At 33.4% G+C, this 21,405-nt stretch overlaps 1 protein-coding gene across 2 annotated transcripts in view; it reads left to right on the top strand.

Annotated features, from left to right (window-relative positions):
• LOC144447006 (protein PALS1-like) overlaps positions 1–21,405 on the top strand; it is a 49,499-nt gene that overhangs the window by 4,813 nt on the left and 23,281 nt on the right. The window contains exons 2-3 of one of the 2 annotated variants that reach the window (XM_078136872.1): positions 7,313–7,510; positions 10,020–10,134. In XM_078136872.1, the coding sequence (XP_077992998.1) occupies positions 7,385–7,510; positions 10,020–10,134 (241 nt within the window). In that variant the 5' untranslated portion in view covers positions 7,313–7,384. Of the gene's footprint in view, positions 1–7,312; positions 7,511–10,019; positions 10,135–16,353; positions 16,527–21,405 lie in introns of those variants that run through there. The other variant, XM_078136878.1, reaches the window with a different exon arrangement.

Here is a 21,405-nt window from a genome sequence, read left to right as displayed (position 1 = left end):
AAATGAAAAGAAAAAAATGCATGGTCACATTCATATCTGTAGATTCAATTAAAACCATAATCTTATTTAAAACAAGTTTCATTTATGGAATGATTTTGACCGAATATAGAAATGATACATAACAGATGTTGAAATGTAGACTTGTTATTGAAATGAGGACACTGGTATGACAAAAGAGACATGAATGTAAATAATATAAATATACATAACCCGAGGAATAAAGTGCAGGCATACCCCTGCCAATTATTTGATGACATGTACCAGTTAGTACTGTACAGTGTAATGGTCATGAATCATTCTATTTTAGTGTCTTCAATAACATGTTGTATTTGCATTGATGAGTGCTCCAAGGTCTAAGGTAGTAACCCTCCAGCAACTATATATGCTATAGTGATGGTTTGATAAAGTAGGGGAAAGTGATATTGCGATAGATAGATGAAGTCTATGGCCACAATACATGATGAAACTTCAGAAGACAAACTAGTTAGTATGTATGATATGAAGACTAAAAATGCTGCCATGTGTTTTTTCCTGTTTCATAGACCCACCACAAGGTTTGTTTGCTCGTAGTGTGTGCACTGAAGTGAAGCAAATAGCTGTAGCTATGCAGACTGTAGTAGCCACATACATGGAATGTTACAGCTCAGTTGTAGAGGGCTATGGTACTCAGTGAAGGAGTGAAATTGTGATGGTCACACTTGAGATTACATTTAAATAATAATTGTCTACTATACACATTTATCAATCAATTACTTGTTTCCTGTTTATGAGCATCCTTCACTATAGTATACAAACTTTACTCAGGTAAAATGGCACCTGGTTGTAAAGATTTTCAACTCCTGTTAACCCAATCACTTATCTGTAAGAATGTACCATCTGTCATAACATGCATAGTCTTTGCTGCAGTCAGATGTATCTTTAGGGGGAGTCTATCACTGTAAACTTTAAGACAAATATTGGTACATTTATTTTAGAAAGTGTACTAAAGTAATACATAAACATGGTTATGTAATGTGTATTTGACAGTTTGTAGGTCTTGATTTTTCCCATGATGCCTGTCAGGATAAAACTACTATGAGAATTCATGACAGTGTCACAAAGCAGGTATCACACTAAATAGAAATACAGATACAACTGTACTGTGATAGGAAATACATAATTTGTTTATGTTATCAAAGTTTTCAAGTTCATGAAAGGTTTGAAGTCCAGAGTAACTTTACAAATTATAATTGCCATGAGTATATTGTGTGAAATTCCTAGATTTCCTCTCAGTGTTACACTTCCACTTTTAATTGTTCTCAAACCAATACGGAACTGTTAATTGTCAGGTGTGTTTTCCTAAAGGTTTGCAAACTCTAGTAACAGAAGGAAGAAGTCTGATAAACTTTCGTATTTTATATTTCCATATCCATTGTCACATACTTTTGGTGGAGAACCTGTTATAAACCTGAAGGAACTCTGGTAGATTTTACCTACTTACAGCCCCTTTTTATGACATAAATATTGAACTGCAGCGTTACCGCCCCATAACAAAAACACTAGTTTGACATTAGTCTCGTTGATGTTGACAATTTCCTTGTAGGACTCTATGTGCATGAAATCTTTTGCATGTCAACAGTGGTAATTAGATAAGCAAAAGACCTCTAATTGGAAAAGTAAAATCTTTGAACCCATTTTCTGCATGATAACACAAGTAATTTCAAACTATCCATAAGGGAATACCTTTCCCCTGTCTGTTGCTATAGCTACAATGTTTTGTGTACAATGTTTTTGTCATCAGTATGTAAGAGAGACAACCATTTTCATGTCACTCTGAAATTGCCATGGCAACTAGAAAATAAGAAATGTGGGGATTACTGGAAATAATGTTTCTGTAAGTAAATAGAAAACTGACTGCGGTGTCATTAAATCTAAACTACCAACAACATAATAGTTATAATATTTCAAAAAATGTCCCAATATGCCTAATTGAATAGTGCATTCAGAGCTTTAAGATGTCTTTCCTGTGTGTGATACAAAGTGCATTTAGTCATTTCCAAAGACTGTTAGTATATATTGCTGTATTCAATACATTGATTGGAATGGTAAATTTGTTTTTTTCTGTCACCATAGTAACATGTCAGATGGTCTAAATTTCATTTCCTGTAAGCACTGGTGCCATGTTTTGATGAATTATTGAGGTGAACTCCGCTGACCTTTGAGTTGGGAGGAGACATTATGTTATCTTATGTTTTGTGATTTGGCCTCAAGTCAACCAGTGTGTTTTAATGATTAATGTGTAATGAAGAAATTTGAATTTGAATCTTACAATAGTTCTGGTCATAGACTGGTTATCAAGGAAACGTCCTGTATGTTCTATGAACATGGATTCCATGGTATAGATAAGATTGGTTCCAATGTTTAATAGTAGTTGGTTGATTGGTTCTAATTTTGTACAGTACTTTAAACCTGTATGAAGAATGGAGTTTGATAAATTAATTTGAGATGAACAACTTGATGTGCATAGCAGCATTTTTGTATTATTTATTGTAATTAACCTTTTAGGAGGTTCAGCAAGACGTGATTCAGTGCAGTGTACTAGATAATCCACTAAAAGTGTCCATGTGATACACTTGATGAAATATCCATAAAAAATTTGATAGGAACGATTAGCTATCTATGCACATTGCATCTATTTATAGGGTTCCATTCATGTATAGATATTTCATTATTGATTCGTTGAGTTAAATTTAAATTTAAATCTATCAGTGATATTAGCTTGTTGAGATACAGGTACAGTTGCATCTAAGTATGAACTGTACTTTTTCATCAATATATTTTTCCGAAGTCAAAACTATAGAGGGTCAAAATAAAACAATAACCAACTCTCTGTTTTGATATTACAGTTCTAAGAATTGAAAGAATGTGATATTAAAACTAGAAATATTTGTTGTAATGGGTAACATTGAAGACTTGTCTTTGCATAGGGTAATTCTGTCATGTAGTGTGTTAAACTAGAGATAGTGGTTGTAAATATTCTGAATACAAGAATAATCAGTGTTGTAACTCTATTATGCTAATTTTAGTAATATGACAAGGTCATGACCTTTGCACATAGCAGCAGCAGCAGGAGATCTGATTAAAACAGGGTGACTGAAATACCAACAAAATTAGAATAGCGATATAATTTCACTAAAATTCCGTTGTTACTACAAATATGAATTGTGGTTCCAGTTCCAGTACTTCTATCAGTTTTAATTTCAGATGGTTTGGTGGACTCGCACATCTGTTTTTCATTGTGTATTCATTTCTATTCCATTCCTTGCATCAATATTAGTTAAGTGTACAGAAAAGAGCTATTGTATGCACTGACCAGGGTACATCATTCAATATTGATTGATTCAACATGGTGGTAGGCTGTGTGAATACAGCAAAGCCATTCAATTTATATGAACTAAAAAAAAAATAACATCAACTTGTGGGATGATTTATTTGTAAAAAATAGACATACTGTATCTAGGTCATATTAGAAGAATAGATTTCATTAACCATAGTAATACATCAACAGCTCATCTTGAACCATAAATTTACATGTACATACGTCAAAGCTTAGAATGAAGTTGTAAATATAACTCGCATGTAATTTGTCAGTGTATTGGGGATTTTGAAAATTGATCATGTTATCTCCTTTAATGGACGTGTTACATCCTTTCATTTATCTCAGTAATAATTTTGAACAGAGTGATAATTGATAAAAAAAAACATACTTAACTATGTTGTAAATTGACTTTATAATTAGACAATTACTAAACTGAGCAAGGACTGACTGCAGCATACTGTAATCACAAGCAACGACCATGTTGCAATGTAAGGACATTTCATTAGTAATTGCAAAATCGTGCAGTCCAGATGTCCTGTTGAAGTACAAAAAATGTACTGTCCTCTTTATTCAAATCATTGATGATGATAAACTAGTTGACAATGTGTCTCTAATTGTCAACAAATGAGTCATGATTATTTGCTAATGCATTCAGTTTACTTTTGTTTGTTTGATGTTTCTTTGTAGCATGTAAGTTTGTCAGAGTACCTTGATAAGCTTAGAGATCACATACTAGAGGTATGTTTGTGTACATTCAACATGTAATTTGACAATACAGAATAACTAGATACAGGGATTCCTCATTTTCTTAGCTACTGGGTAATTTCATTATGTTTTAACCCTGGCAACTGTAGATATATCACAAGTTGATGTGCTTTGACCAGCTGAGTTAACAGTAACAGTATAGAAATAAATAAATAGAAATAAATAGCATAGATATATAAATACATTGTACACACACACCCATATATTCATATATATATATATATATATATATATATATATATATATATATATATATATATATATATATATATATATATATATATATATATATATATATATATATATATATATATATATATATATATATATATATATATATATATATAAACTATTACGCTCTGCCACTGCGGTATAGAGCACTTTCTTAGCAGATTGATACTCACCAAGTTATATATATATATAGTTATATATATATATATATATATATATATATATATATATATATATATATATATATATATATATATATATATATATATATATATATATATATATATATATATATATATATATATATATATATATATATATATAGTAAATAGTATCAAACTCGTAGAATAGAGTGCTCGATGCTTGGGTAAGCAGGGCGGGAATAATCAAAGTGAGTTGGTTGGAACTTGAGGTGCTAAGTTGTAACTCGGAGTTTCACGCTCAATGCGTTCATCAGACATCTTTCTTCTTGTCTGATGAACGCATTGAGCGTGAAACTCGGAGTTACAACTTAGCACCTCAAGTTCCAACCAACTCACTTTGATTATATATATATATATATATGATATAACCTGTAGAATACCTCAGAAATTGCTAACATAAGTGCAGAGTAATTTTACCACATGCAAAAAGAAAAACAAATTCTTTTTGGATTGTACAACCAAAAGAATTTTAGTCCCAATTTTTTTCACCATCAAAGTGTTGTCATATTATGTGCTTCATGTAGCATAATAAATTGAAATTTTCTGACCATTTTGATGTAATAGCCTGCGTGTATAGGTTGCATCACATGAAATTATGATATTGTCATTGGCATAGCAACCAGAATAAGACAGACATCTGTACAGTCAGACTGTCTGGAATAAATTGTATGGTTTGGAAACATGTATTTTCATACAGCAGTGGAAAATAGATATTCCAACATAAATTTTAACAAAATCATATAAACATTTAGTATTACAAATATAATGCCAGAATATTGTGTGTATGTTTGTATGATCAGTTGCTGGTATTGTTGACTAGTGGTGAGTGACACCATGACATCCCTATAATAATTAAAAAGTGTGTTTTTCAGTCTAAGGTCACAAATATTTGTACTAAATTAATTAAAAATGCAGGAAGTGGTGTAAAAGCTGTCAGTGTTGAAATTAGGATTGAAAACATTCTGTTGGTGATAAGAAAATTTTTGGAATGAGCATTCATATTTGGAAATACAGAAATTTGTTAGATTGGTTTTGATGATATATATATACATTGCAAAATGTTAGTATGATGAACTCGGTTCAAAGTGTTCAATAAGATGGTTAATAAAAAGGAAAGGTTTGTCATGTGAGGAAATTTAATCAACAGGTCAGTTTGGTGACAAGGTAGTATGCCTGATTACATGTCACCTGGTCTAACAATAGTTGTCACAAATCTATACCAAGTTGCTATACGAAAATATCCAAGTAATGTCAAACATAGGCAATTAGTATAATGAAAAGCTGTCTTAATGAAAAAGTGGAAAATAAACAAATTTTTTTAATATCCCACACATTGTAAAGGTGATTGACAATCTATAGGTCGGATGATGACAGAGGAATACTTTATCTGGTTGCATAAATAAAATAACACATTTCTTTAGAAGATTAGATAGTTTTTGTTTCCAGGTTGTGGTTTTATTATAATATTGGACAAATAACTCAATTTTGGACATGTTTGGTTGATTTTCATGCTAATTTCTCGACCGACAAAGCATCACAGTGTACATGTACTTGCCTACGGCATAACAAATTCACTTCCCAGAATGTATTAAACTACCATATGGCACTGTAAGAGTGTTTTCAGTGGCAATACTTTAGCAAGTAATTTCCGTTGTCCACACTGGCTGTGTATTATGTATGGTACTTCTTTTACACAATAAATTTGCATTTAAGTATGAATGCCTGCATCATAATAAATTTATATTTCATTCAATAACGCAAAAAATAAAATTCCACTTAAACCATTTTTATAAAAAGTCCACACTTTACTATAGCAGCATAGTTACTGTTTCTTTTAAAGATATTCTTACTCAATTTTACAAAGGTATTATATAGATGTGCATGCAGCATGTTTTTGAATAACATAAAAACTACCAATGTGTTTTCAGAGATTGCTGTAAACTTGTACCATATATGTGTGAAAGATTGGTATTGAAATTCCAGGTACATTGTACAGTTGATTTTACTATGAATACCTACTAATCACCAGACTGGAAAAATTACAGCTCTAGAGAGCTTTCATCCCTGTATTGTAAATTTCAAAATAAACTCTTTGTTGTAAAACTAAATAGGCCACTTTTGGTAGTTTTTCATCACACAGTTCCCACAAGAACAGAAAAAATCTGTTCTGTTCCCACAAGACCGGACAAAATATTACTCTAGGCTAGCTCAAAAGAAGGAATGAAATATTGTTAAATTTCATCATGAAATCCCATTATTCCATTAGTAGTCAGTAGAATATTTGTATGGTAGATGTAAAAATTTGAAATGAATTCTAAATCATCAAAAGTAAGTATTTTCTGCCATTAACTAGTATTAGTTGTTTTACAAACAGTAGAAAAACTTGCATTTTCAAGAGTTTGACACAAATTAATTTCATGTTATTTGTAAAATTGTATGGTTATAAAGCTTCAAATGACATTTACAGTATTACATGTAGGGTAAATGGTTTACAGTTAAAAGTATGTTCAAGGTCATGTGTCTGTGTGATGCTTTTGTTTTCTCTTTTAGCTTTCTTTAGACTATATGCATATATTCAGCCCAGGGATTTAGCGTATCATGCCACCCTATTAGCTCCCACTTCACTAAAGAGAAGGCGGATTAGGGCTGAAAGACACAACATATCTTACATTCTAAGTTCACTGTGGCATAATTGTTTTCCATTATGGTACTTCTTGCGAGTCAAACCTGGTCTGTTCTTGTTTTCTTTTAACAGGGTAGGAATGTATTGACCAATTCTAGTCCAGTATCTGTATTTCTCCATTGCTAATTCAGCTGGGTTGTCACCATGAATGGAGATGTGAATGTCAGTCAACTACCCAATGGCCCACTCAACGGACCTGTTTCAATTTCTGGCAAGGACATGGAAGGAGGTGATGGATATGGCTATTTTAACGGTGACCAGGAAGAGATTGTAAGTATCTTTGATGTCCACATTTCCAAAATGTTCGTCCCAAACGAACTTGACAATTACATTCTGAATAGGAGAGTACAATATAGTTACTTTGAAACAATAAGTTGGAAACGAATGAGACATTTCATACATATCAACTATCGAGAGAGAGACATCAACGCTGAATAATTAAATCATTGTGTGATCAAGGTGCGTAGTAGACAGATAGAAACATCACATTCGTAAAGAACTTTATCACACGGCTACACTCCGTCCACCAATCAGGGTACAGGATTGCCGTAGATTATAAGCCATAACCCACTCTTCACTAGTGCCACCTGACAGACTTGGAATACATGCAAATTCTATTGTTATCGCCGTGGTGATAAGTAAGATAATGAACTCGTTTGGTTGATTATGCGTCAAACACTCGGGGCTACGCCCCCTCGTGTTATAACGCATAATCAACCAAACTCGTTCATTATCTATCACGTATTGTACTGACCTATTGATTCTTGGAATGAACAATATATTCTCCATTACATTCTGAATGTTTAGAGGATTAGATTTGTTAATCAAGTAAATTTACACTTCTATTTTCATGTAATCATTCAATGACTTGATGTATGTGCAAATAATAAAGTATGTCAGTTTTGTTCCTTGTGAACTGTTGAGTAAATACAATTATTGCACTTTATAGTGTAATTCATAGACACGACACTCTTGATAGCTTAGAATCCAGGTGAATCCCCGTTTTGAAATTTGACTTCCCTATAATGATTAACAAATTCAGAACCCCCATTTGCATGGATTCCAGGCTACTGTGTTAATGGATGGTTCATATTACACAACAATTCATATTGAAAGCCCTGCATTTAATAAAACATTTAAAATGCCATCACAGTCATTAAGTTCCCAAAACGTCACTGCGAAATCCATAATTAAACTTAAGTCACAGTACTCTACTGAAAAATCAACAAATTCGAAGAGTATTGATTAACAGTTCTACCGTGCATTTCATTGTAAAAAACAGAAGTAAACAGTGGCGCCATTGAATAAAACAAAACCTACAGTTGCTATCCATCCACTATGATTTAAACTAAACATGCAATTTCAATATTAAACTTGAAGACCACAGTATGTACATGTATACCTTGCAGCCAAACAGATATGTTGCATTGTTGAACTTGATATTGGCAATGTCAAGAAGATACAACTGGTTCTAATAAAATAACCAACGTGGTTTCATCTATAGAGAGATAGTCTTCATCAGGGTTCTAAAATGAATAAAATGACAATGCAAATAAATATGGTAAAAAGTCAATAGGTAAAAAGGGAAGTCTTAGATCTCCATTTAAGTGAAAAGTGAAGGAATTGTTCCATTATTTAACAAACTGAACTTGAAAGCCAGAGTATATCTAGTCTGGATGCTACTGTAGTCTCTAACTGGATGAGTGGAGGTGTAAATTGTAATGATACTGTATGGGGACTAGACTATAGTATATCTTACAGTCAAACAGATACATTTTATGAATTTGAAGATCACAGCAAACAGACCATGTAGTGTAAAGGGTGTAAGGGACAAGTCAGAAGAAAGCCTTTGACTAGTTTGAATAAGTATCGGTTATGATACACTCCATTTATGTAATTGAATTGAACTTGGACACTTTAACATACCAAAAATCAATAAATGAATTAACTGGTAGTTCTTATCTACACTACAATGTTTGATTTCAATGTGTCAAGCACTACAATGTCACCATACAAAAATCAATAAATAAAAAGGTTATTAAATCACTTGTGCAGGCTATAACTTGGTTTAGAGGCTATTTGTGTAGTGAGAAGTGATTCCTATGGTACTGGGAGAGAGAGAAGATTAATTTGTATGAAAACCTCATTATAACTGAACTGTTGGCTACTGTTAAGGACACATTACTATTTTCAGCATACATTAAAGCATGTTAAGACTGCTAATTTCATGATAGTTCCTGTCAAATAATGTGTATTTACTATTAACAGACCTACTTTGTTGTGTAAATATGTTAGTGTGTGAAAGGAAGTCTGCAGAATATTGTACAAAAACGTTACTGTGGTTGTTAGCCAAAAAAACAAAAGAATGAACATGTTCAAACATTCTTTTTAGAGCTTTCTGTAACGTTGTTGGTGTGTTAAAACCCCTCAAGAGATAAAAAAAATTTAATTTCAATCGTTACTGTGAGTGTGAAAAAAATGACATCATTTGTCTGACAGCGCCCTCTAGTGTTAAAGTGAAGACAGTGAGCTCAGTCGGGTGCCATTGATCGCAGGGAACATGTCATGAACACAGATATCAGAAATATTACAACCAATAATGACAATCAAGTATGCTTCAGGGAAAATCTGTCAGAGATGCAATTTTGATGAAAGGGAAGCTACCAAAACTTCCCAAAAACATTAAAGTAAGTAGTTTACATGTAGTTTACTGCTATGATGTGATAACTTTAATTGTTAACATGGGTGAAATATTTCTACACATGTCATGTCTTCCCAGGTTACTGAACTACAAACCACTGTGTATATGGAAGATGGAGACTCCAGATTTGGTTTCTCTGTTATGGGAGGAGTTGAGGAAGGCTTCCATCCCAGAGTAGATGACATCACACCAGGTATGTTGTAACCTTTGACCTTTGATCCCTCTGTCTTTTCAAGTTTACCAGTGACACTAGCAGAACAGTCAAGTACCAAGTGATAACATTTGAGTGTTGTGTACAATGATTACATAAGCCCCCACCCCACCCCCTTGTTGTTTTCTTACAAAGAGAATTCTTTGTTTTGATTTATTCGCATAAAAATCTACTTCAAAATATTTTTTTTAATCATTTTATTTGGACGTGTACGTTACATATTAGTAATCAACTCAGATGCAAATATTGTTATTTTGTGTGTTAATGGTTATGTCATACCATCTGTTTATATCAGTTTAAAGATAGATTCAATGTGATATGTTGTTGACCTTTGAAGGAGCTTTGTTGAAAAGTCATTCCCTTGGTTGAGTACTGATCGTTGTAGACTTCACTTGCCCTGTCTTTACAGTGACGTTTTGATGATAAGTACGAAATTTAGCATGTTGTTAAAAGAAGCTAACTTTGTTTGACTCGTAATAATGACAATAAAAAACAACCTGTGGAAACTTGTAACACAGTATTCCTAAGGTGACTGGAAATCATTTGTGTTCAGTTGTATTCTCAAGAGTTTCTTTGGCTTTGTATAAAATATATTACTGTGAAGTTTGCTGCTGTAATATATCAACATGAAATTCTTCAGAGCTGAAATATGAGACTATGTTTATTTTTGGATTATGGTTTTTAGTAGCGTCTGTCCAGGGATGTTGGGGATTGTTTTAGGTAGTTTGGTGAACCACTGAAAGATGCTATTGTTCGAGTTCCTTTTTTTAGCAAAAAAATTGTAATTTAGGCAAGGTTTTTGTTTTCACCCAGAAACGGAATGGGGTGATGTAACTATAGAGGGCGCTCTAACCATATAAGTTCTTATTACTCTGTTTTATTGACAGTCTTGCTTTCTTTAAAGAGTATACATCCTTTATGTACATTGATGACATTTCTGTTGAGTATAGCGGCTCCTGATGATGACATTTCTAGTGAATGTAGTGGCTCCCGACATGTAGAATCTAAATTGCAGATTTATATGTTATAAGAGATGATGTAATATATACTTGCAGGCCTTTTGATCAGTTTATAGAAACGTCAGGGAATGTGGCCTCATCTGAAAGGTCACACTCAACCAACTCACTGACGCATGTCCACCAAATATTCTGAGCAGTCTTTCAGTACAGGAAAGGTCAATTAAGGTCAATATGGTGGCTCTGAAAAAACTGTAAAATTTTGCTGCAAGTTTGTTGGTATTGCTATTGAAATGTTGAAATTGTCTAGATTGTAGAATAAATGATACAAGTGTGGGCATATTTTTATGTTCAAATATGCTGGTATTTTATATATCATTTAATGTGAATATATATGTACATATATATATATATATATAGATAGATATTATGATAAATTATGCCATCTGGACTAGCGTTTATGTCACTGCCATTAATTATATCATTTTGTTGTTCCTGTCTAGAAGCTGAGGACGGTTATCTAAAAAGTTGAAATAAAAATACAATAAAACTGTACTGGTGAATTTTTACTATCAGGAATTCATGGCAAACACATGTACATGTGTTTAGACAACCAACAGACTTGAAGTACAAACTTTAAAATATGTAGTTAGTATAGGTCAGCTGGTCATGTATGTCCAATTAAGGAACCAGATCTCAAACTTGTCTGTATGTAATTTCCATAGTTTTTAAAAATAGTGCAATAGTGCATAAGCATATGTTTTTTAAACATTTTTGTAAATGGAAAATATACGTTATGACAAATATTATTTATTCTTGGGTGAAACTTGATGTGTGGGCTGATGACAGTTGTGGCAGGAAATATATGTACAACTTTACAGGAGGTTTGATAATTTCTATTTTAATTTAAAGTTAAAGATAGTACATGCTGATCAGCATATTCTCAGTTGCAAGTATGTGGTGTTACATTACAGATTTATCCAGCAGGTCAACAAAGATAGAACAGTATAAAGTGTATATTTTACAGTAGATACATCAAAGTATGCTGTTCTGGCGCAATGTTCCACTTGCATAGTTTCATCAAATTATACCCTTTTCTGCTTGAAAGGGAGGCAGTTGACCCCTGAGTTCTAGATTATTCATTTGTGTGTAAATTGGCCACAATACGGACATTTCTGTACTCTGGAGAGAACAGTTTATTTGAAGGACTAGGATGTCTATTAGAACTGGAATGAATGCATTAAAAGAAGAAATAATTATTAAGAGATTTTATTTGCACAAAAGTCATTTATAACCACCAGCATCTTAGACTAAAAGATTTGATGTTGTGGGTACTCCTGTTAATCACTCGCCAACATACAAAAGAGCTCACTACAGTGAATTTATCAGGCTATTGGGGTCTGTAAAGTAATAGTGTTTCTTTAGATATTTCTCATTCTTGCAAGCTAGAGTATATTTTTCAAATGAAACAACATAAAGTAGAAATAATATATTCCAAGAAATAGGAAATTTAGCGAAATATAGAATGATTGCTACATTGTGTATACATACCCTGAAGAGAGAAATTGTGTTTGTATGAAGTACCAGAGTTGTGAAGGTGAATAAGCCGTAATGACACTAATGTTACTAATGGGTGCTTTCAACTGTTCTGTTGATAGATGTAGTATGCAAGGCTTAAAATAATGGCCATGACTAATCTATCCTGCAGTTGATATATTACAGTGTAAATGGCATGTAAACATGGAGACATAGTTGATCAGAAAACCAGTCTCTTGTTGTTGTGATCACACAATTACATGTAGTAAAGAATTTGTAAAATAGTTTCAGTATCAGCCAGGAAGGACGGACTGAACTCAACATACAGCTGCTAATAGTGGAATGAAACAGACCAGAACTCCAATTCACAGAATTTAGTAGATCGACTCTCTTACATTACTTAATTAGAAAAGTAGCTGTAGGCGCTTTCCACTATATCGATATCAAACTCATTAAAATTTGTATTTTTCTTTAGATATTGACCTAATAGAAGTATGTTTCTCTCAGAACGTACAGCCTTGCAAAGACAAACAACCTGATTAAGTAACAACAATAAGGGTAGAATTTATACCAGTTGAATATATGGGATCTAAAAATAAACAACTGGAGGCAAATATTTTAATGCAGGCAGTAATGCAAGGTATGGCTGGCTGGCTCTGGTAAGCAACGGAATATCAAGATGTTATCTAATTGTGGTCGTATGGAGTCATTGATAGAGTATGTTATAATGAGATACTCATCAACAACTGACTCATGCTTTTAGTTTGGTGATGAGAGATATGTATTTAAATAACGAGGCAATAATAGTCAAATTGTTATTCCCATTACAGTTTCTTCTGAAGTCAACATGATAACTTTTCCCAGTTTTGTAAATAAATCCTAGTTAATGTGATTTTATTAAAATTTTCCCCCAATCCAGTCACAAATTTTTAGAATTTTTTAAATACATTTCATGTTTTATTATAGTGCTTTAAAAAATGGAGAGAAAAAAATGACAGAGGAATCAAGTATGTGTACCCAGCTGTACACTAAAGTGTTATGAGATTGCTATTCTTTGTATCATTTGTATGTATTTAAATTGAATTTATAGCAAGTGGAACTTTGTTATTACATTCTCTCTTCTCTGACCTCTGACCCCAATCTGTGTGATTTATAAAACGCTGTTATATGTTAGTCACCTCTGGGGGCAACACCTGTGTAGTATATTCAATAGCTTACATGTAATCAAATTAGTCAATGCCTGTATGTTCCATTGCCTATGTCTAATACAATTATTGTCTCTTAAATGTCTGTCCATGTCCCTTTAATGATAAAAAGTGTGATTCCATTCCTTGATTACCGCAAGTACACATTACTTCAGATGTGCATAATGCGAGATGAACGATTTTGTTGTACCACTGTAATGTAAAGGATGAAGTGATCAGTAGGAAGTGTACTGAGATAAAAAGGATCTATGCAGATCTCAGGACTGTAGACCAGAGACTTGGCTTTCTCAGTATCTAGCTTGACAATGTCTTTAGTGTGGAGTGGGTATGTTGAGCCAGATAGCCAAGTCTCTAGGCTAAGGTTGACTATACAGATACTTGAAATGGTGTTCATTGAAAAGCATCTGTGTGATGACAAGCTATGATTTACATAGCATAGAATCCCAAGCTGTCTTGTACTGAGAAGGATAAGGAAATGAAATGTTTTCTAGTGATTCACGCAGGTGTGACCAAAATAATGACAGGAACTTTGTTAAGGGTTATTGCTGCCATGTGTATATATAGTCTCATGCTATCGAAATCTCAAGGTCTGTCTTTACAGTACCGTGAATAGTACTAGACTAGTGTGTATGAGACCAGAGTAAGGGCTACTCTTGGTTGAGGATCAATCAATCAATACATCTCTCTGTATGTAGTGATTAGTAGCTATTGTGTTTGGTTTCCAGTTAATTGCACATTACAATGACTTGTGGATTTTGATTGTCAGTCTATTCCTTGTCATCCAGTTCACTTTTTATCAGTTAATCCTCATTGACTGCAGTACTGTACCTGTATTCAGGGCTTATATTTTGTACACAGCCATGATATATGGAATAGAATAGAAATTAGAATCTTTATTGCATCCGTTAAGAAAACTACATTTCTTCATTGGATTTTTGGATTTTGTATGTAGCACCACATATTTTACTTGACTTGACAAGTGGCCACATTGATAATGAGATGACCATGGAGTGAAACATGGCCCTTTAATAAATGTGTGCATGTGTTGGCTGGCACAAGCTATGGTCTTGTTACTCTTGTACTTGTATGCAACTTTGAAATTGAAGCGTTGACTGTAAGGTGTCCGCTTTACAGTTAGACATTCCAGAAAAGGACAAGAGACTTGTACATGTACAGACGATTTAGTATATGGTATGTCAATAGACTTTGGAATCTGTGGCTCACAATTTTCAATATCTTGTTGTTATTTTTGTTGTTTTTTTTGTTTCTTTTAAAACAAATTTTATTCAAATTTTGTCAAAAAAATACAAACCACAAGACACAAAAAAGGAGAGGATGGAAAAGATGGGGGTAGGGGGGGGGGTCTGGAAAGGAAATTATACATATAATGTACATAGCTCTCAATTACAATTTAACTTGCATATTTGTTGTTATATATTGTTGTTTACTGAACAGTCAATTGAATATTTTGTTGTTTATTGAACAGTCAATGATTTTGTTTACAATGTTAAATGTTTCAATGTAGAATTATAATGCATTCATGAATATGTCTAAGGAAGAAAACAAAAGTGAGAAATTCTTTGTTTTGAAGGTTACATTACATATTATTAAGTTTTGTCAAATTACATAACTTGACATGCTGCCAACTTCTTACTAGTCATTGATAAATTCTTTTCCAAAAAAACCCTTGTAAGTGTTGAAAGTGTTGCAGTTCCCTGAATGAATCCATGACAGAATGCTAGAATTCTATGCCTCATTTCACGTGTGGTGTGTATATTTCATTGATTGAAAAGTACATGGTTTGGTTGCACTGTCAGTCATTTGGAAAGAGAGAACGAGGATTAAGTTCACAAAATGATTTGTTCACCCCTGCAAGTAATAGTAAAAATGAACACTAGCTTTGATAGGTACACTCTAGCCACAGGATATGACTTTTAGGAGTACAAAATCGATGTTAAATGTGTTTACCTGCAAGCATGTGTCATTGATTCTACATGTAATTTATAGTGTAGTAAGGTACTATCTTATCTATTTTCTTGTCAGTTCATTGTATAGCCCAGTGGGGATAGTTGTTAGTAAGTCCATGAGACTGCTGTGTAAGAATATTCTAAACATCTGTATATATCCATAGAGCACACAGAGTCAATAGATCACTTTAGCTATCTGTGTCACTCATTTAAAACTCTTGATTTATGGTTATGTACAGATAGCTTTCTAGTTTTATAAATGCAAAAAAAAAAAGGGAAAATTGTTGAGTCTTCACTTTGTGTCTGTAGGAAGCTAGAGATTCTTATTTTACTTTGATTGCCCAGCATGGTCGCACATAATTAATACAGAGCCAGTGGGATTGTAATGCCCTCATCCAATCATGTGTCTGCATATTTGCATCTCATGAATAATTAATCAGAGAGCTCCTTGGCAGAACCATTGCCTGACAGTGCAGTGACATATCCATCACAGGATTATTGTGTGAGAGGCTGCATTAATAAGTCAACATATATTATAAGTAGTCTAGTGCAAGCAGATAGCTATGTAGTTCCTGTCGTCTGTGGCTTAAAGGATACTTTATTTTTGTGTGTGGAATATTGTGTATAGTGTGATGTTGTGAAAATGGTTGATTTAGGAGGATATGTAATTCTCCTTGTGGAAGGTAAAGATGGTAAAGTGAAGTTATATGGTAAGTATATGTAGATATCTTGTGTCTTATGTTGACACCTTATAAGATACTTCATATGCAAATTGACCACTTTACAGTTGCAGGTATATGATGTTGTAAAGTATGTACACATGTTCATGGCTTAGTGCTCCTACTGGCAATTTGTACACTGTCGTCTTTTTTATGTTTTACTTCATTTCTAAATTTGTGTATTCAAACCAGAAAAAAGTTTTCACAGTTGTGGAATTATGTAATCTGTATTCTAAATTGAGCTATTAGAATTCATGTAGAGATGCATTGAATGTTTTCTCCAAGACAGGCATAGTTCCCTGACTAATTGCTGTGTTACAGTAATGACTACTGGATATGCATTGATTCCTTCTGATAGCAATTAAGTGTTAGTGTCAAACTGGCAGTGCTTGTACCTAGGTGTCAAAGAGTTAGAGATCTTGAAATATCACTATAAACTAGTACACGACACAGGCCAAGAAAGTAGAAAATAAATCTAGCTTTTTGGAGCAGATTTTAGTTTGACCTAGAGACCAAACATCTTAAAACTAGCCTTTGTTTGGAATATCAAATAAACCTTTTCTATGTTTTCGAAATATCATTTCATATTTTGACTGCTGTAAAGACAACATACTTAATATTTTTGCATGCTGTGATTATGTAATAAAGTATGTAGGTGGGGTATGTCAATATTACGGGATTAAAACTCCCCAGCTAAGTTCAGTTAGATACATTGTACAAAAACACACCTCCGACAATTCAGATACTTATGAATTATAAAGTCTGATTATAAAATGTATTCTTCTCAACGCATCATTGGAAGCGTAGGCGTTTCTTTTGTTTGAATTTATTGAATTTGTTAAGCTGATTGAGATGAATGAAACATTTTCTAAGGTCATATCAGAATCAATAATTAATATAGCTGTATGATGTCATGACACTGTATCATATTGTTTATGGTCTACAAATGAAATATAATCTATCATGATCCTCTTTTATATAGCTGTCAGAGAATGATAGTCTTGGGACGTATGCACATTCCCTAAATATAACTTCCATGCAGCCCTGCCAATGAACCCCAGTATCAAATATCAAGAAGTCAGATGCATAGATAATATGTTATATCAAATGATGCTGAAAGGTTGTTGCGATAATGAAAATGAAATGAAGATAATTTTCCAGTGAAATGCCATCCATGAAAATACATACAGACACATATACATTTACATTCTGAATGAATGTATGTCTGTCTTGCTTGTGTGTATACATGAATTTCATGTCACAAGCAGACACATACATACATTCATTTGTACGTACGTGCATACGTACGTACGTACGTACGTACGTGTGTACGTATGTACATACATACATACATACATACATACACACACACACACAAATACATGTACTTTGTAAAAAAAACACCACATATCCTACACACACACGCACACACACACACACACACACACACATACACAAATTTCAAAAATTAATTAATTATTTTACAAAGTAAGTTGATTGAAACTTATTTGACTTAATTAAGGAGAATCATTCTAACTATTCAGAGATTTCACATTTTCATTAAATTTAGACTCTAATAAGTAAATAATTCACTTCTTAATATTATCAAACTTGAGCAGTGTATATACAAATGATGGATAGTTATGACATGGATATTATAAAGTCATGCTGTGTGTATGGTATGGATATTGCTTACTAAACCATGTCTAACAAGGGGCCATACCACACTTCATGCCGTGATACAACCTAGTCATGTTTCAGATAAAGGCATATCATTTGCTTATATCAATTGTGAAATGCGTAGGATATTTTCAGTTTTGGATAAATTTAGCCATCAGACTTTGTTGTTTATCTAAAATGTTGTCCAATTAATTGAGTTATTTTGTGGTAGTCTGCCATCCAAGTTTGACACTAATAAGGTGGTATGTGGGATGCTAAGAAAAGACTACAAGAATTCAGGCACTGCATGTTTCAAGGCCGCTTTATACAAGAGTTCACTTCAACATATTGTACTTTCCACACTTTATATGTATGGTCATTTCTTTTAGGCCTCTGCCATTTAATTTTATTCATCTAAATACATATTTTCTACAATGGTGTCTGTGCAATATTTAATTTTGTAGATATTATTCAAATCATATTTTGTAGAAAAAGTAAAAGATAACAATGTAGAAAATGAATCATACTTTGATAAATGATATTGATAATCTGATTTTAAACATTGCATTTTTTAACAATGTTGTGCTGATGATAATCTCGTTAAGGTTCTTGTCACACAAACAAAGACAAAAATACTTCCTGGGAATACCAGTAATGAGTTTTTAGCTTCCAAAGGGAAAGCTTAAGAGATTTTGGGCATCTGTCTGTCTGTCTGTCTGTCTGTCAGTCAGTCAGTCAGTCAGTCAGTCAGTCAGTCAGTCAGTCAGTCAGTCAGTCAGTCAGTCAGTCAGTCAGTCAGTCAGTCAGTCAGTCAGTCAGTCAGTCAGTCAGTCAGTCAGTCAGTCAGTCAGTCAGTCAGTCAGCCAGCCAGCCAGCCAGCCAGCCAGCCAGCCAGCCAGCCAGCCAGCCAGCAAGTCAGTCAGTCAGTCTGAGTCGATCTGTCAGTTAGTAAATTGGTTGTAACTTGTAAGGTCATTATATCAATTAGTAAGTCACTAGCCTGCATCTAAATTTCTACATCTACATCTAATATGACCCATATCCTAAAAAAGTGGAAAGTGAACTTTTACTAATTGTATTTTAATGTAATGTGTATCATTTAGTATGTGCTACTAATGAATTGAGGTGTGTAACTCTCTCTCTTTAGTCAAGTACATGTACATGCACACTAACAGAAAACTGCTGTTCTTGAACCGCTATCTATAATAGTGAATATACCTGTCTTGATATAGTGGGAGGAACAGAATGAACAGCTCTTGACATAAACTAGAACTCAAGTTAGCGACATGGCTCTGTTCTGCTCCACATTGTCTCTGTAAACTGTTACCAGTACCAGTAGATTTGTCTATCATGTAGCCATTAACTTCAATCAACTGACTATCTAATGAAGCATAACAGCATAGTAAAATTGCCTTTACTGTAAACAGTGTATGTTGGACATTCCCACATTTACTTGCTGTCCTAGATTGCCATGCTTCTCAATTACTTAGTACTGTATGAATTGCGTGATCTGATTTAGGCCACCTGTTTGATACTGCTGTTTTGTACAAACCTAGCATCATTTAATACTTCATGTACGTCATTGGTGACCACTGCTTTATGTTGTAACTAGAGAGAATATAGACCAGAAAGTAGTGGTCACTGACACATAAATATTGGATCAGGTCAGGCCTAACTGTTATCTTGATGATGGAGTTGATATGAACAACTATTTACACATAGCGGAATTTGATAATTTGATTCTGGTGTTTGCTTATATCAAAATAAATTCAGCATTGCATTGCTTATGAAGGCATGCTACCCATTTCAAGGCTAATCAGCCCATAACATAAAAGATCCTGGTACAGGGATTAAGAGTCTCAATTTTTTATTTCTTTCCTTTTAGTGACATTTAATACCCATGATACAGTACATTCAATCCCCAAGCATTTGAAAGTGGCTAATGATGTGATGTACATACTTCGATGTGAAAATTGTTCAATCATCTGTATTTTCATGGGGTACTAGAAAATACAGCAGATAACAACAATGATTGATATTGTACCACGAGTGAGGTGCTTGTAACATATTATTGCGTGATATACATGTAAACAGTTAATAAAAACATTGGAAATTTTATCAAGTAAAATGAACAACTAGTAGATAACTAGACAAAATTTGATTTGTTAGTACTGTAGATTTAATTTTATATTTATATTGCGCAGATGACAAATGTTGTCACCCTACTGTAATACTATTGAACAACACACAAATATTTCAATAGTGCTCTTTATTATCATGACTCTCAATGTTTGTGCGATTGAAAGTTTCTGATTTTGTCAAACATCTGTGATGATAGCTATTTTCTTGATGCTGGCAATGTAATGTAATAGTAATACAATATAATATAGCAATACAGATGTAATATTAGTGGTGTTAAGATGTTCTATAGCATGTATCAACAGTGTTGTAGCCAGAGGGTTTTTTTGGGTCATTTGACACACATTTTTTTGACCTGACCCACAATTTTGGAAGTGACGGGTCATAGATGACCCACACTAAAATTGTATGCAAATATGTTTAGCAACATGACCACGTCTATAGCAACAGTCAAATGATCTTGTATATTGCATAGATAACAACAGGGTTGGATAGGCAACTGCATAATCATTCAGCAAATATCTAGCATGGGTCAGCATGTGGGTAAATATTTTGAAAAAAACTGTACAGTTGTGCTACAATGCTATTGGCGTTTTTTTGTAATGTCCCTCCCCCCCCCCCCCCCCCCCCAAAAAAAAAATGTATGATGACCCAGAAAAATGAAAGTTTCAGGACATTATGTCCCACTCTTTCAAAAGGCTGGCTGCAACACTGGTTACAGTGGTATCAGCTATCAATTTCTCTAAGTTTATTTCATAATCCTTACTTTAAACTTCAAAATCTTAAATGAAATCCCACATAGGCAATATTAATCAAGATGTTTAAAATTGGCATTAATTTCCCCGAATATTCTGTTATTACTGGTACTGGTATTATTATGTTATTTTCCAATATTTTTGTTTGTTCAGCTGGAAAATACTCATGACCTATGAGTTGCTACTACAAGTTGCTAGACTAGACCAGTAGTGATGAAGGCCCCTTAGGTCACTCTTATTTTCCTTGACTGAATAAAGAAAGATTTTGGGAATAACATCTAGATATTTACCCAACAGGTAGTGTTATTAATAATGCA

The sequence above is a fragment of the Glandiceps talaboti genome, chromosome 2, assembly GCF_964340395.1.
Source record: "Glandiceps talaboti chromosome 2, keGlaTala1.1, whole genome shotgun sequence".
Classification (NCBI taxonomy): Eukaryota; Metazoa; Hemichordata; class Enteropneusta; family Spengelidae; genus Glandiceps; species Glandiceps talaboti.
Note: the sequence above shows the minus strand (reverse complement) of the source record. Positions and strands in the feature narration are given on the sequence as shown.